Source organism: Corapipo altera, unplaced genomic scaffold (genome assembly GCF_003945725.1).
Source record: "Corapipo altera isolate COAL_440 unplaced genomic scaffold, ASM394572v1 52b, whole genome shotgun sequence".
Classification (NCBI taxonomy): Eukaryota; Metazoa; Chordata; class Aves; order Passeriformes; family Pipridae; genus Corapipo; species Corapipo altera.
The window spans coordinates 1030556-1047448 of record NW_020884922.1 but is presented as its reverse complement, the minus strand read 5'-3'; the positions used below and the strand labels follow the sequence as shown (position 1 = coordinate 1047448).

General features: G+C 41.2%; 1 protein-coding gene across 2 annotated transcripts in view; it reads right to left on the bottom strand.

The window, feature by feature from the left end:
• The window catches only part of MTDH (metadherin), a 33088-nt gene extending 22663 nt beyond the window's left edge, over positions 1–10425 (bottom strand). For both annotated transcript variants that reach the window (XM_027657015.1, XM_027657016.1), the window contains exons 1-4: positions 9812–10425; positions 3725–3829; positions 787–868; positions 158–337 (exon numbers count right to left, since the gene is read on the bottom strand). In XM_027657015.1, the coding sequence (XP_027512816.1) occupies positions 158–337; positions 787–868; positions 3725–3829; positions 9812–10216 (772 nt within the window). In that variant the 5' untranslated portion in view covers positions 10217–10425. The remainder of the gene's footprint in view (positions 1–157; positions 338–786; positions 869–3724; positions 3830–9811) is intronic.
• Positions 10426–16893: the final 6468 nt, after the last annotated feature.

Here is a 16893-nt window from a genome sequence, read left to right as displayed (position 1 = left end):
TGTACAATAAGAAAGTACTTTAACACAGTGTGACATAATTCCTCAAGCATTTCACCTCCAAATATACCTATCATATGTCCAAAACAGCGTCACTATTTAAGCACACAAGTAAAGTTATCTTTCTAGGACAGATTCACAGACCTATCGACCATCATACCTTTATTTTTTCTGAGACCAACCGGCAGGGATGGTGCAGGCATCAGTTGTTCAATGGATACAGTAACCGTATTTTCCAGCCCCTGGAGATTTGATTCTCCTGAGCCACCCTCGGTCAGCACCTTGTCTCGCTTACGCTGCTGACGTTTCTCTCTGTTACTGATTTTTGTTTCCCAGGCTCCTAAAACATCACCCAAATGAAAACATCAAAAACTAAGTGAGAGAGCAAGGGAAGAGCATTAGCTTGTCTCATATCAAGCTGAAGTCTGAGGGCAGTTTAACAATCAGACATGGCAGTCAGCTTCAACATTAGTTTGAAAACACAAACAAATGGTTAAAGGTAAGTTTTTCTGGATGCAACGTGATAATACTTTGCTTCATAGAGCAAAACATAAGTAACCAGAGGGCCCTATTATTCACAACTTCTCAGTTTTCATAAGTTTAACTTTAAAAAATCAGTTTAAGTTACTAAATTCTGTTGATTCAAAGATCAGATTTACAGATATAGTATGTGACTATGGAGTTATGACAAAAAAAGTTTCTTATTTTTTTTATGAATCAAACACAAGTAAATCTTAAACAGCATTTAAGCCAAAATGTTTGCATGTTGTGTATGTTTGTGTTCAGTACCTTCATCAACTTCCTTTCCATCTAGACGAGATGTATCCTGAACCGTTTTAGCATCTCCCTTTGATTTCTTTTTTTTCTTTGACTAGAGTAAAAATAAAACATTATCTTAACAGTTATTTAGTGGTCACTTTTCATAGTGATTGAGAATTCTCCCCCTCCACCCCCAGCCAAAAAAAGCAGGAATAAATTTGAAACAGATTTTCCTGAACAACCCTCTGTGAAAGACTTACACAGCACAGAAATGGCAAGTGGGTGGAACAATACTTATGCCACAGAGCACAAAGCCCCGTGGAAGAGGCTGTGCTGGTGGCATCACAGTCACAGAGGAGTAATGAGCTGTGTAGCAGGCAGATCCTAGTCTGGCAAAATTTGTTTTGTGCAGAAGCAAGTATAAAGTTACATATGGAGAAATAAATAATGCCATTGACTCCTTTAGAAAAAAGGTACCTAAATTCCAGCTTGGAAATTATTTCAAAACATAAGCTGTGCTTAGAGCCCATACATGAAAGACTTTCCTCCCCCCGCCCCAAGGTTTCATCAGTTACGGCTTCTTGAACACAAGAGCTAAGCTAAACAAACAGGAACAGATATGACTCCTTCAGCAAACAGTTTTGGTGCAACAGGTAGCAATATACAGTGTTGGCCAATAGCCAAAGAGCACATTAGGAACTCAGCAGGCCAGTCAAAATTTTTGAGTCCTGAAGATGCACCCATGCAAGAACGATAGAAAAATAAACTTTTCTTCTTGATCCCTAATGGTCTAATTATTTCTAGTATTCAAGACAAAGCAAAGTTGTCTGTTTGCAAACAGAATGGAAGATGGCATTTTAACATTCTACAGTCTCATCCACAGAGTCACTTTTCAGATAACAGTCCCTTACACTAAATACTAAAAAAACCTCTCTGTAATGTGGCAAGTCACTTAAATGGAAAGCAGGGAAGAAACTATTCAAAGTGTCAAGGGATTTATAAACTCTATGAACAGCCACAGATCAGACATTACCCAAAGCTTTCTCTTGCACAAAGCAGAACAACTTAAATGACTATCCTGAAAAAATGTGCATGAAATTTACAACCCCAAAGCAGGTAAGAAATAGAGAAGCAAAAAGGATGTGTGATTTTCATTGAAAGTATATATCAAGGCACAAAAAACCAACCATGCCCTGCAGGCCACAGATTATATGTATTCATATATCTACATACATGTACATAAATTGTTAATCCCACCCATTGACTTATACCACCCATCCCAAACTACACAAAGACACATACACAGGACCCCTTAAAACCTTAGCAGGTTTATAATGTTACAAATGTACCAGATGCCCTGAGAAGCCTTACCAAATAATTAGATGCCTGTACAGTCACCTGTAGTTAAAGGAATGTTCTTGAGTATGCTTTTGACTGAAGGGTAACAATCTACTCCTGAGTAGATTGCTTTGCCCAGGGTCCCCCAAAGTGATGTGAAAACATAATTAGGTTGAATAATCATTTATATACTGGCACTCATTTAGTGCAGTTGAAGCTTCAACTTTGCATTTTAAAATTCAGACAACTATGTTTGCAATTCTAAGGCAAAGCTTGAGTTTAGCACTTAAACACCTTGCCTGCTTGAAAACCTGCAAACAGTTATTCATTCAGGTTCAAATTGTGTTATATTCTTGGGAAAAAAACCAACAAAGTCAATCTGATATGCAAAACATGGGGAAGAGAAAGAGGCACTCAGTATGAAATTTTATGGTAAACCTACTTCACAGAAAAGTCCTTTATTTGCCAATGCCAAGAAGATTTTGAGTCCCACAGCAAACTAAAAGAATACAGTCTTTTAGCCAATAACTGCAAAAGAAGTTATTAGAGGGCAGTCAGGGACGTTTATTAAAGCCTGAAAGAGCTAAAGAAATGACAATAATCATAGAAAGGCTTGGTTTGGACAGAACATCAAAGATCATCCAGTTACAACCTCCCTGCCATGGACAGGGACACTTTCCACTAGACCAGGTTGCTCAGTGCCCCATCCAACCTGGCCTTGAACAGAGCCAGGGATGAGGCACCCACAACTTCTCTGGGCAACCTGTTCCAGTGCCTCACCACCCTCACAGTACACTAATTTCTGACTGTTTATGCACAATCATTTATTTTTCCAATACACTTCAGCAAAGTTACAACAAATGCATTTTGTTGAAGAAAATAAGTCAGAAATCCACAAGAGTGGGAAAATTTCATGGAAAATGTTATCAAAAGAACCAAGCAAAAAAAAATTATCATCAAAGGCCTATCAAGTATATCCATGTTGCCTACAAATAGCATATATGATAAGGCAAGAAGATATTAGTCCTCACAGTGCAAAAAATAACACTGCCATTAGTACGGTTACCTTTTAGATAACACTGTAGATCAATGTTTAAAAAGATGTTTTTAATGTAGCTGTTCAATATGCATAATAAAAAGCTCACAGCAGACTTCAAAGCCCATATTTGTCATCGAAAATTAAGAACTCTAATGGATACATCTGGCAAAAGAAACAAGCAGGCACATGGTCTCAATCCTTTGAATAGTAGTCCCCCAATTGGTAGACCATTTACAAGGCACTTAACAATACTATCATTATGCTGCATCTCCACAGAAGTCATGGAAGAAATACAAACTTAATTTCTGTAGGCTTATCATTGTCACATGATGAACAGAGATATCAGTGTTTAGTTGGGGGCAGGAGGGGGGTTTTGCTTCACAAACATTCCGTGATAAGATATGATCTCAGAAGTTAAGAAAATACTACTTTAGCTCTTTTCAACACCAAATCAGATTAGCACTATTCATAGTAAGAAATATACCTCTTCATTCATGTAAGTAACAGGATTTTAAATTACAAATAGAGTTATTAGCTATTGAAATAACATACACTAAACTTTGACATTGTCATTTTGTATCCATAACTGACCTTCTCATTCTTCTTTTCTGTCTCCACAGGCTGCTTTATATTGTCTTTACGGATAGTTTGTGTTACTTCATCTTCAGATACATCAAGGAAAGACCGTCCATTAGGCTGTGTAAATAGTAAGTGTAAATAATAAAAAAATTGAAGAGAGCAGATGATGCAAAGCTCAAATTACACTATGACTGAAATGCAATTACTTGTTGACTGGAAAATGCTTGTATGATTATTGAATAAAGATTATTGAATAAAGCAGTCTGAAATATGGAGTGGTGCTCAAAATACCTACTGCAATTCTATATTTACCAAACACAGAAACGAAAAAGGAAAGGAAACAGGTCTCCTCATTTCATCTCACTCCTACTCAACCCAGGAATTGCATATCAAAAGGTAAATTTCTGAAACTTACCAGTTTTTTAAGTTCTCTGCAGCTGTTCCAAAAACTGATTCAGAACAGCTACAGCTGTACGTGCCATAAATTACCTAATTAACACAATTACCACTTTGTAGCAGTTCAGCAACAGGCTGAATTTTTAAAAGTAATTTCTACTTTAACCAAACATCTGCAATTTCTGTGTATATCCCTCACAGCTCACTTCCTTCACAAGTTAAACTTCATAGTAGAACAGAAATTAGAAGTCAAACACGAAGCATGACTAAGCACGACATCCCATTGTTCTTTCCAGACAGATTTGATTAAAGGCGTTACATTAGTCTAACATTTTCCCCTCATATAATAAAGGAAAGAAAATCAGCATGGATTATTCAACATCCAAAGTTAAAACTCTGGACAATCATTAAATTAGTCTTTACCACTACCTTTGGCAGCAGGGGCATACACCTTAGCCTATATATTCCCCATACAAAAACGTAATAATTTTAAAGTTGTTCACTGTTAACAAAAAGCTATGACTGAAATTACTGTGCTTAACCACAGAAAAGATGTGAATAAGCATACATTATACTACTGTCAGCCATTAAGTTCACCGAGCGAAAAACAATTGTCAAGAATAGTATTTGATAAAGTCCACACAAATGTCACTGATTCACATTCAGAATGACTCAGATAAATTAATGGCTGAAAATTAAATAATCATAAATAACTACCTCAAAGTTACTTTAATTCCGGCAATCCTTTTAAAATAAAGTTCAAGTTATATTACCTTTAGTTATTTTTTGTAATTAAAAAACCAAAAGCTATTTTAACTCTGCATCACCCAAACGTAATTGCATTCAAGTAAAACAAAAGCCATATCACAACTTAGTGTGGCCTGTTCCTTCAAACATGAGATCTGATCCTCAGTTTAACTGTTACAGGTATTTAAGTCTTGCCATGTTATATTACACTTACAAACCACCACTGGCATGATTTCACCAGTGCATAACATAGTATTGCTTACCGAAGTTAGCAAGCATGCCAACTTCTTAAAAGTAACTATTAATAGAAATTGAAAGATCAGGTCACCTAACCCCTCTTCTCCTGCAACAACCAGCTTTAAACTAGAGTTCTCATATCTAAGATGCAGTACATTTCCCTCAGCATTCTGAAAATTAAGCATATTTTACAAATCTGTGTCTCAGAACTCTCCCTAAAAGTTCTTCTCAACAAAGCTCACAATACTGAGTTTCACAGGGATGCCAAAGACCTGATACTCAATCTTGAAAATAACTCACTGCCAAAAAACAGTTCTTGTGCCCCTCTATTTTCTTCAGATTCTGTTTAGTGGTAAAGTATTGGACTTGATGCATCTGGTATTGGACTTTTGTCAAGAAAGTTTACAGCCAACTAACTTCTTAAATTCTGTCCCTTGCTTTGCTTCTTTGCTATTACATATATACCTTAAATTAAAAAAACCCAAAACACTTTCTTAATCGCTCCCAAATATTCAACAGCTAAAAGTTTTAAATAATTTAAAAAAGCTTCAGTTGTTTCTCTGAAGTAATAAACTAATTCATATCCCTTAAGAACCCTCTGGAAAATTCATCCCCATGACTGTTCAAAATGCTGTCTGATCATCTGATCATATAAACAACAACCTTTAGAAAGATGTTTAAAAACTTGCACTTCAATACACTAAGGGAGAAATGTATCCCTGAATAGTCTCCTTTTCAGTGGAAGCTTTCCACATTTATTTTCTGCCCACAGATGAATCATAGAATTTTAACCAAAATCCATGTGACCATTTTTGGATATACCAAAGACAGCAACAGAAGCGGGAAAGAAAAAAGCTTTTCTGTAGTACTCAGAAATGTTTTGTTTTAAAAAGACAACGACAGCCCAAAATTTAAAACTTTATCGGTAATATATTAAACATCCACTGACAAAATTAATTAATTCAAATTGTGCAATTTATTGTGCCATCGTTTTTTCCCCTCATCCTAAGGCCTCCAGGTATGATGCAACAAGGCAGAAATAGTGCTGTCAACAACAGCACTGATTACTGAATGCTTTTCTTGCCTGATGACCCTAAAATTCCAATATTTAAACAAACCTTTTTTCACACAATTCATTTGAGGATGTTAAGATACACCAAAAGTAGAAAAAGCTTTGCTGAGACTGTCAAAATGAAAAATATTCTTTAAACACGGCACAGTGCAAAGGAGAACTCAGTTTCACCCTTCAAATGGCAGTTAATGAAATTGCTTTAGTCTGAGTGTTACACGGTTGTATCAGCCAAAGCCCCCAGTTACACACTATAAAGATATCTCTGCTTAGAACACCTCTGGCCAATGAAAGAATCTGATTACCAATATTTTCTGTAAGCTTCTCTTCAGAAAGAAACTAAGCAGTTTTGTCTTTGAGCCCTGTAGAATCCTACACCTCAACTTGTGCCCTTTGATCACTAACATACAGACAAACCAAAGGGGGTGTATCAGCTGAAAGTATAAGTCTTTATACGATCTCTGACTGCAACAAGTGTTAAATGGTCATAGCCCAGAAAGTTCTTTCAAGAAGACCAAGTATGAAACTCTTTCAAATGAATGCAAATGCTTTTACTAGATCGTGTAGCATTTACTCTCCAGGTGTACTTCAAACAGTAGGAAGTACATAGTCAATTCAGTATTTTCCACATCTACAAATAGATGGTGTGAATGGCTTTCTAAAGCTGTAGCAGACCACAGAAGATGGCTACTCTCAAGTTTCTGTGGTGTTTTGCAGATGGCACAGAAACCATGTAAGAATAGCTTCACCTTTTTCTGCTGAAAGTTTAAAAAGCAGGAAATAGAGGCACAGAAATTATTCAGAAGAGAAGGGAATTAAAATATAATCTCAAGAGATTTTTGGAAGGAAGAAAAAAAAAATCTTCATGGGACCAAGGAACTCTGTGACAGGAGAAAAAGAGCACTGCCTCTTCCAGGAGTTTAAAAAAAAAAAAAAAAAAAGAAAAGGAAAAAAAAGGAAAAAAAAAAAAGCAGCTCCAGTTTTACTGCACAGTCTGAAGTAAGGACACCATATTACCTTGCTCCAAGCAGCTGGAGAAAGCTAGAACTGGCTCCATAAACTATAATAATGAATGCATAACAGTTTCAGCTCCATTTTTTTCTCAGTATGCTCATAGCAAGTAAATAAACAGAATCTCATAGCTGCTACTGTATCCAGTCAACACAGTGCTGTTCAACTAAACTTACTTTATTGAAAACATGAGGTAAGTTGTACCCCACTTATACTGGAACTGAATGAAGCCACATGCAAGAAAGAAAGCTATTAATACTCTTCCTCAGAAAAGGTACAGTGAAGAACACTTCTGAACCTGACTGATGAGTGTTACGCATCACCTGCCAGTGAGCTCAGTAATGCTGTATTAAAGTAACCCTACAGCTTTTAATTAGACATCTGTACCGTGTTCTTAATGCTACAGACCAGTTGCTCTAAGCTTTCTGAAACGCCTGCAATGGAAATCTAGACCCTTGCATAGCAAGTCCTGTAGCAAATCTACTGGTAATAGGCTTACTCTTTTCCCCTCCCAGACCTCAGTATTAGCATCCACAAAACCACAAGATCAAAATGACCAGGCAACAATCAGTAATAATTTTTGCTGCATCTTTAAGTTTCCAGTGTTGAGAATTTTTCACATGAAAATCAGAAAACATTGCGATATGTTAATACTGGCCCCTCTGAACTTATCTTGGAAAATGAGAATAAGGCAGGCCTAATAAACTTTGACACTGGTATAAACTTATTTGCACTTTAGTTAATGATTTAGTTAATGCATTTTCTTTTGAGGAAAGGTGAGATTTTTTCATCTTTGAATGAAAATAATGAATAAAAAGTACTATAAAAATAACTTTTAAAATCTTAACAATACAGAATGACAGCTCAAAAACTACTTTACTCTTCTGATTATGAAAAGATTTGCTTTACATTGCCTTAACTTTATTCTGTGCCTGTATAAACCAAGCTTGAAACAGTACAATTATTTGTATTCACAAAAAATATCAGTTAGTTAAGTTTTATATGAAATTAATACAAGTTAGCTTTTATGAAGCCCTACACTACAATGCATTGTCAAGTCAACAGTAAATATCTGCATATGCACTCTATCTTCTATTGAGGCACTTATTAATGTCTTCAATGATGACTTGCAAGAGCTCATGCTGTGGAATTTAAAAAAATAAAACAAGCAAAACTTAAATAATTTCTAAGACTAGTCTTTGTTTTCAAGAAGGTATAATGGATCTACTAAATCTCGAAAAATCTGCTGTTCAAGATGGCAAAAAAATTACAACTTTAGCATGCCTTCTCCAAAATGGAGACCCAAGCTACACTGGAAAGATTCTGAATCACAGTGTTTCCTCTTCATGGTGCTCAGCATTCAGACTCTTACAACTTCCAGAAACAACTTCAGTAGTTCAGTGTTTAAAGACAGGTGGTGGCCTATGCAGGCTCTTTTTTTTTTTTTTAATATGTTCTAGCCTTAGCTTCTCATTAAAAAAATCCCCAAACTTCTCAAATCTTAATACTGCCGCAGACTCAAATGAAGATACAAACCTATTGTCTCTCCTTTTTCTGGCCATTAGGGAAACAATTCAGATTTTATAGAGCAAGATATGACACAGTTGTAACAGGCAGGGGACATCTGCTACACTTTCATTCCTATAATCCATTTGGACATAAATAGGATTACAAACATCCTAACAATATAAAAGCTATAGAAGCAATCCCTTCAAGCCCCAAAACTGTGACAACTGGAAGCTTTGAAAGGACTGTTGAAAATTTCTGCATTCTACTAATTTTTTCAGAAGTGGACGCATACTGTCAAAGATGGAAGGTTCCCACACCACATACTGAGGATTTAAAAAAAAAAATTATAGGAATTATAGGATCTGTTTTTAAGGTGCTTTTAAGACACAGATTTCCTTATTAAAGATGATCCTTACTGTAACAACTAAATCAGACATATTCCTACTGAGGCAAGCTCACCACATGATTGACATTAACTTGTTCCATTGAAAATACACAGCAATAAGCTTACTCAAGTTTGAATCATCACAGCATTTAGGAGGCTTAGGATGCTGCTTCCACTAGTCTTTACCTGCCTAGACTACAACTCCTGTCTTGAAACTGTAAGCCATACTAAGGTCTCCACTACTGGGTCCTAACCCTACAAGCATTTACTGAATAATAATAATAATAATAATAATAAATAACGCTGTCATATAATTTTTGTTGCCCATATAAAGCTTCTAAAAAGACGCGAGCTTTTTCCTCATCACCCAGAACTATTAACATGCAATTTCCGTGTGTGCGCGCTTCTCCTCCAGGTTTTCAGCGGAACCAAGTAATCCAGACTACACGAGACGACTTCAGAGCAGTCAGGACCCCCCCACCATCCCTTCCACAGGCAAATATTGCTCGGCGGGAGGTCTGTGGCACCGAGACCCTACGATCGGTCCTGCCCTTCCCAGCGGTGCCCACCCGACCGCCGGGCGGTTCACGGGTCGGGGGCACCGACACAGGGCCCGGGGGAGCGGCCGCCGCGCTCGGGGCCGCTCACCAGACGCGGCCCCCTCGCCCTCCCCCGCCCGCCCCGTTCCGCCGCTGTCAATGAGACTTTCACCCCCCGGCCCTCCCGACCCCCTCACCCCCCTCACCCGCGCCGCTTTCTCCGGCAGCTTCTTCCTGTTTCGCTTTTTCTGCTCGTCGCCTTTGAGGTTGATCTGCCCGGGGCCCGGGCCCGCCGACTTGCCCTGGCCCCCGCCGGCCGCCAGGCCCGCGCCGGCCGCCTCGTCACCCTTCCTCCCGGCCGCGCTCCTCGCCGGCTGCTTGCGGAGGCCGCCCCGGCAGGCCGCGGCCACCAGCAGCCCCAGCAGCGCCAGCCCCAGCGCGGCCGGCACGGCCAGGGCGAGCCAGGTGGGCAGCGCCTGCGGGTCGAGGCCCAGCTCCAGGCCCAGCTCGGCACGCAGCAGACCCAGCCCGCCCGACAGGGCGTCCCGCACCCGGACCGCCGCCTCTTCAGCCCGCCGGGCCGCCGCCTCCTGCCAGCTCCCCGCAGCCATCGCGCTCCCCGACCCCGCAGAGGCCCGAACCAGGCGGGGCGGCTAGGGTGCGCTCAGGCCGAGCGCATCGCGACCTCGGGAGAGCCGCGCCGGCCCGCCCGAACCGGAGGCGCCGGGGGTTGGAGGGAGGGAGGACGGGGCACGGTCGGAGCCTCGACAGGACGCGGCTGCCTCAGCCCCGGGGGCGCCCGGGTCTCCTCCTCTTCCTCCTCCCCGCCCTCCGCCTCGCGCGCGACGTCACGGCCCCGCCGCGCGCCCGCCGCAGCGCGGCCCCAGCGCCATCAGCGGAGCTCCCGCCTCCGCCACCGCCTCCCGCGCCGCGCCCTGCCCGGCCCTGCCCAGCCAAGGGCGGTGCCGGCAGCGAAGGCAGCAGTCTCGACGTGGCAGACAGCGAGCGGGGGGGAGAGCCGGGGCGGCCCAGGGTTTGGAAAAGATCTCCAAGATGATCGAGTCCAACCTGTGACCGAACACCACCGTGCCAACTAGACCATGGCGATAGGAGCCACCTCCAGTCTTTCCTTAAACACCTCCAGAGACGGTGATTCCACCATCTCCTTGGGAAGCCCATTCTACTGTATAATCGCCCTTTCTGTGTAGAAATTCCTCCTAACGTCCAACCTAAACCTCCTCTGGCACAGCTTGAAGCTGTGTCCTCTCATCGTGTCACTTGTGACCTGGGAGAAGAGGGCAACCCCCACCTGGCTACACCATCCTTTCAGGTAGTTGTAGAGAGAGTTAAGGTGTCCCGCCTGAGCCTCCACCAGGCTAAACAACCCCAGGTCCCTCAGCCGGTAGTCATAGGACATGTGCACCAGACCCTTCCCCAGCTCCATTGCCCTTCTCTGGACCTGCTCCAACACCTTAATGCCCCTCCTGTACTGAGGGACCCAGAACTGGACACAGGACTTGAGGTGTGGCTTCACAGTGCCAAGTACAGGGTGACAATCACTGCCCTGGTCCTGCTGACCACACTTCCTGATACCAGGATGTCATTGGCCCTCTTGGCCACCAGGGCACACTGTGAGGGATGGCCAGGCCCTCGTGTCCCTGCCCTGGCGACAGGGGTGCATTTCCGCAGTAGCCATGGCTAACCAGCCCTGTTTTCGTGAGCGGTTGCCCTGGAGGGGCAGCACAGCTCTGGTGACACCACCAGTGTCACGCCCGGAGCAGCCCAGGGGCCACACCAGGGGCCTCTGCGACTTGCAGGTAGACACTCCTCACTGTTAGGCTTCAGAGGACGGTATCGGGGCCCCTTGGAGGCTATCTCATCTGTGGAGGTTGTATTTGAAAATCTTGACAAAAAACCCCTCAACCCCCCGCAAACATGTGCTTTTATTTCTCAGTATACTAGACAAGGCAATGTAGAGTAGATATGTTTTATGACCCACATTTTTTAAGATTCTTGACTCCTACAAATTGGCTTAATACATTGAATTAAATAGCTTTATGAAAAATACAGCTGTGTGTACTGCAGTGGGAGTTCTTTTATTATTACAAAATCCAGAACTGTGTATCTCCATGAACTTCAAAATTGAGCCCTAAAAAATTTGACCCCAAATGCTTGTCTTGATTTTTCAGAAATCCAGCCTCACAGCTTCCAGGGTTCCTATAAAATTTGAGTTGTCAAAACCTCAGGGCTGACTTTGTTGAGTTGCTTTGCAGTGACTATAGTCTCATGGCCATGGTGTGTTGCTGGAAATGAACATTGTGTCTCATTGCTCCCATCTGCATTTTGACCTAACAAAACATTCTTCTCTCATAGCCCGCTAGAAAAATATCTTGGTTTAATGCATTGAAATCTGCATGGGATACTTAGAATTTTAAATGTAGTAAAATGATTTTCATTTGTTTAAGCAGCATAGTGATAGCTTACTCTGCTTTCTATACCCATAACTTTGCTTTATTTTGTAAAGTCAGTATATTGCTTACATACAAGTATTTAATGCTTTCAAAGTGTCTTAGAAAAATACTCTGAAATTGCTTCTAAGTCCTACTTTTTTTTAATGATACCACCAGACAGTCAAGCCATGCTTTTCTAATTGACTTCATTTGCAACAAAGCTTTTGAATGCTTTCAGGGATTCCACCACTTCCCTGGGCAGCCCATTCCAATACCTAACCACCCTTTAAGTAAAGAAATTTTTCCTAATATCTAAACTAAACCTCCCCTGCTGCAGCCTCAGGCCATTTCGTCTTCTTCTGTCACTTGCTACATGGGAGAAGAGACCATCCCTCACCTGGCTACAGCCTCCTTTCAGGTAGTTGTAGAGAGTAATAAGGTCACCCCTGAGCCTCCCCTTCTCCAGGCTAAACAACCTCAGCTCCCTCAGCCTCTCCTCATCAGACTTGTGCTCCAGACCCTTCACCAGCTCTGTTGCCCTTCTCTGGACTTGCTCCAGCACCTCAATGTCCTTCCTGTAGTGAGGGGACCAGAACTGGACACAGGACTCGAGATGCAGCCTCACCAGTGCCAAGTACAGAGGGAAAATCCTTAGTCCTGCTGGCTGCACTATTCCTGATACAAGCCAGAATGTCATTTGCCTTTTTGATCACCTGGGCACGCTGCTGGCTCAAGTTCAGCTGCTATTGACCAGCATGCCCAGGTTCTTTTCTGCCTGACAGCTTTCCAGCCGCTCTTCCCCAAACCTGTAGTGCTGCATGGGGTTGTTGTGGCAACAGGACCCGGCACTCAGCCTTGTTGAACCTCTTAAAATTGACCTCAGCCCATCAATCCCTCCTGTCCAGATTCCTCTGCAGAGCCTTCCTGCCCTCCAGCAGATCAACACTCCCACCCAACTTGGTGTTGGCTGTGAACTTGGTGAGAGTCAACTTGATCCCCTAGTCCAGGTGATTGATAAAGATGTTAAACAGGACTGAGCCAATACTGAGCCCTGGGGAATGGCTAGTGATTGGTTGCCAACTGAATTTAGTTCCATTCACCACCACTCTCTGGACCCAGCCATCCAGCCGTTTTTTCACCCAGCAAACAGGGCATTCACCCAAACCATGAGCAGCCAGCTTCTCCAGGAGAATGCTGTGGGAGACAGTGTCAAAGGCTTTACTAAAGCCCAGGTAGACAACACCCACAGCCTTTCTTTCCCTCACTAAGAGGGTCACCTTGTCATGGAAGGAGATCAATTAGTCAAGCATGCTTTAGCATACACTGTTTACATTTATTGAAAATATTAATTATCATCATACCAGTTGTTGCACACTTCAGCCACCCTAACATCCCAAATAAATTATTCTATAAGTATATTAAGATGTCTATTTAAGATATTTGCTTAAGATGTTGCACTGTGTAGATAGAGGTGACAGAACATGTAGTTTTAGTTTTAAATACATTAACTGAAAAAATATGCCTAACATATTTGAAAGCATCATTCAGCTACAGTGGATATTTTTGTTTGTTTGTTTGTTTGTTTTTTGTTTTGGTTTTTTGTGTTGGTTTTTTTTTTTTTTTTTTTTTTTTTACTGTAGTCGAAGCCATAGAACAACAGGTATTGTTCATTTTAAAGAAAACACTTCAAGAACCTGGTGGGGCTGAATTCCACAGTCCAAGCGATTGACCCGCTGTAGGTTTTCAGTGCAGCACCGTGGCACCATCAAGTGGCAGCACCGTGAAAAGCCAAGCGCTTGTAGGAAACACATTTCTGTGCGAAAAAAAACCCAAAGGGAACAGATACTCACCTGAATATAGCCACATTCAGTTCGATTCGGCTGGTGAAGTAAATTAATGTGAAACGAATAAATTCATTTTTATTCTGAACTAATGAGATACAGCCATAGATAGGCATACAGTTTGTAGCAAATTGAAATATTTTGAAGAAAGTTTGTGTGACTCATTAAAACTGTTGGGAACAAATACACTACTCTGACAGTATTCATCAAATAAAGCAAACATTGTCTTTCATACTAACTTCAATACTTACATTAGTCTAGTATTAATCTTCTACTGCATTAATAAATTTGATCAAAGCTACCCCAAGGATTCTTCTAGCAGTGCTAATATAAAACATCATCTTTCTTATGTCATTCTCGCAAAGATCACAGCATAAGTTTGAATGATACATTACAAAAGAGAAAATAAAGGAAAAACCAAAAAGAATGGAGACAAAGCTTAATTTAATTTTTTAAAATGAAATTTCTGTTGACCCTGCAAACATTCCTTGTTTTACCACAACTGCTATTAAACATACCTTACACAATACCTTTCCACAACTGTGTTTAAACTCAGCACCTGCCATTTGTCATGGCATGAGGGAAAACAAACTATTGCCTTACAGTCTCAAAATATCTGTTTCATGTGGTTTTTATGATTATCTTGAACAATATTGAAGCCATGTGTCTTGCAGCTCTAGACATTCTTTAGACTAGAAGTAAGATGGATGCAGCAGAAACAAATTAAGCCTCTCAGCAGTTAAATAAGCAGAATCCCAACAAAACGCATTCAAGGTTTCTCTTGTGACAGGAAGTTGAAAAAATCTTGAAGAATAGGCAATTTTGCTGTCTTACATGGCTCATGAGTCTGAGTTGCTTTAAGGTGAACTCAATACGTAATTTATTGAAAATACTAAGGTAAATACTCATTATTTATCCTGAAGGAGGGAGCAACAAAAAATCCAAGAATTACCATCCTTGGCAATGTTAACAAATAACCAGGATGGGGATGAGTAATCTGCAGACAGAGTTTTCACTGAGAAATTACTTATCTGGCCCATGGCTGGATATCTTAGGCTAAGAGTTAGCCCAGGCTGCAGAATGGGCTCAGAGTTAAGGACTGGATTAGGAGAAGGATTGTCATCATGACTAGAGACGCACTTGGTGTGGAGCTACAAAGGGGAGCCAAAGAGTGGTAGGACAGGAAAAAATTCTTCCCTGGGACAGTTTTCATCCAGGCCATGGCTGGGCATTTTGAGGAAGGCGCAACCAATATCTTGGGTTAGGGTTAGTGTTAACATTACATACATAGTTGGGAGAGAGATAAAATCTAGAGCTACAGTTGGTGTGGGACAGAAAAGGTGCAGCCTACCCTAAGGGGTGGGCTGCAAAAATACTTTTCCCCTGAAATCTTTTTAATCTGGATACTAGTTTAGGATTTGGAGCTAAGACTTAAGTTTTTGCATTCAGACTAAGTTAGAGGTTTAACAGGGCAGAGCCTAGAGCTCCATTTTGCAAGAAAGATTTGCTGTAGGATATTTAAAGGGTCATCCAACACAGTGTCTGGGGTATTTGGGGCTAAGTCTCCACCAACACATAAGTTTGGGGTTTGGAAGGAGAAAGGACAAAGCTCAATTAGGACAGAGGCTCTAAGGGGATTGCTGAAGGAAGGTGTGTGTTGCAAACAAATATTGTCCCCTGAAAGCTTGTTTACCTGGGCCATGGCTGGTAGACCTGGACTAATGCTCAGTGGCCTTCTCATCTCAGAGTGGTCAGTGATTTCAGCAAGACTTTGAACAATTTCAGTTTTTCTGATGCAGTACTTCAGGAAGAATTTCTTTCCTAAGGGAAGAGGAAGAGTTCAGTTATATGAGTAATCCATGTCCCTCTCTGACCTTGAAAGTTCACCTTATTTTTTTTCCTGTTGGTATGATCAGCTTTCTGAGCTGACCCAGAATCCTAAATCAAAATTCACTGTTAGGGAGTAATGTGTTCTTCAAAGTCTCAATGTTACATTATTTTTCTTTATAGTTTACATTCTTGTGCATAACCATATCATTCAAATACAGAAATATTCTGATAAAAATACTAAACTTAATTCCCTGTGCAATGGCTAAGTCTGTTCTCATTAAACCTTTGACATAAATAGTGTTTAGTCATAAATAGTGTTTAGTCATCAAAGCTGGGTTGTCCCTATGACTGATAGAGCTCATGAGCGTCTTGGGAGGTGAAGAACACTTTGGCAAACTGTTCACGTTCAAATTTCTGTCAGCCCTAAGTACTGAGAAAAATAAACATGCAAAGACTTGCTACCCAGCTGAGGAAAAACTCTTTGAATTAATGGAAAGCAAAGACCAAATCATAGGCCTATTAGCACACATCACTGGTTGTACAACACTGTTTTCTCTATTTTATTAAGTGTACATTAAATATCTCCTGTATTATGTCTTCTGACATTTATCTTTGGAGAGTTTTCACAGCTTTTTTCATAGGCAAGACAGTTTTCATCATACTGCATTTTAATCAAGAGGTGGGTGCTGTTCATAGCGATGGCACCAAGTTAGCTTTAAGCCATGTGGTTAATTTACTAGCAATACAATTACAGAATCCAAGGGTGCAGGCTCATTTATCATTTAGCCTCTAGCACTGCAGTCTATGTTGCTGACTCTCCTGTGCTGTCAGTACCTGAAGTAGCTACTGACAGAAACAGGAGGGACATCAGTGTAGACATATTCAAGTTGTTTTAGTTGTTCCTATGTGTTCTACTGTAAATAATTGTGTTACATGCTAGGACTGGTTTCTGTCATTCTATCCTAGAGACAGGTGGAAATATTCCAAAATACAAAATGTTATCAGAAAACTCCAGCTCAGGGAAATGACAGTCACAAAGGAAAAGGTCTCTCTGAGCTTTCAATGCAGCCTCGTCTGGTCCTGTTCTCCTGATGGCTCATGCAGCAGAGTGCTGTGAAGCTCAGGCATCCTTGGCTCTGAGGTCCACCACAGAGGAAACCTGTTCTT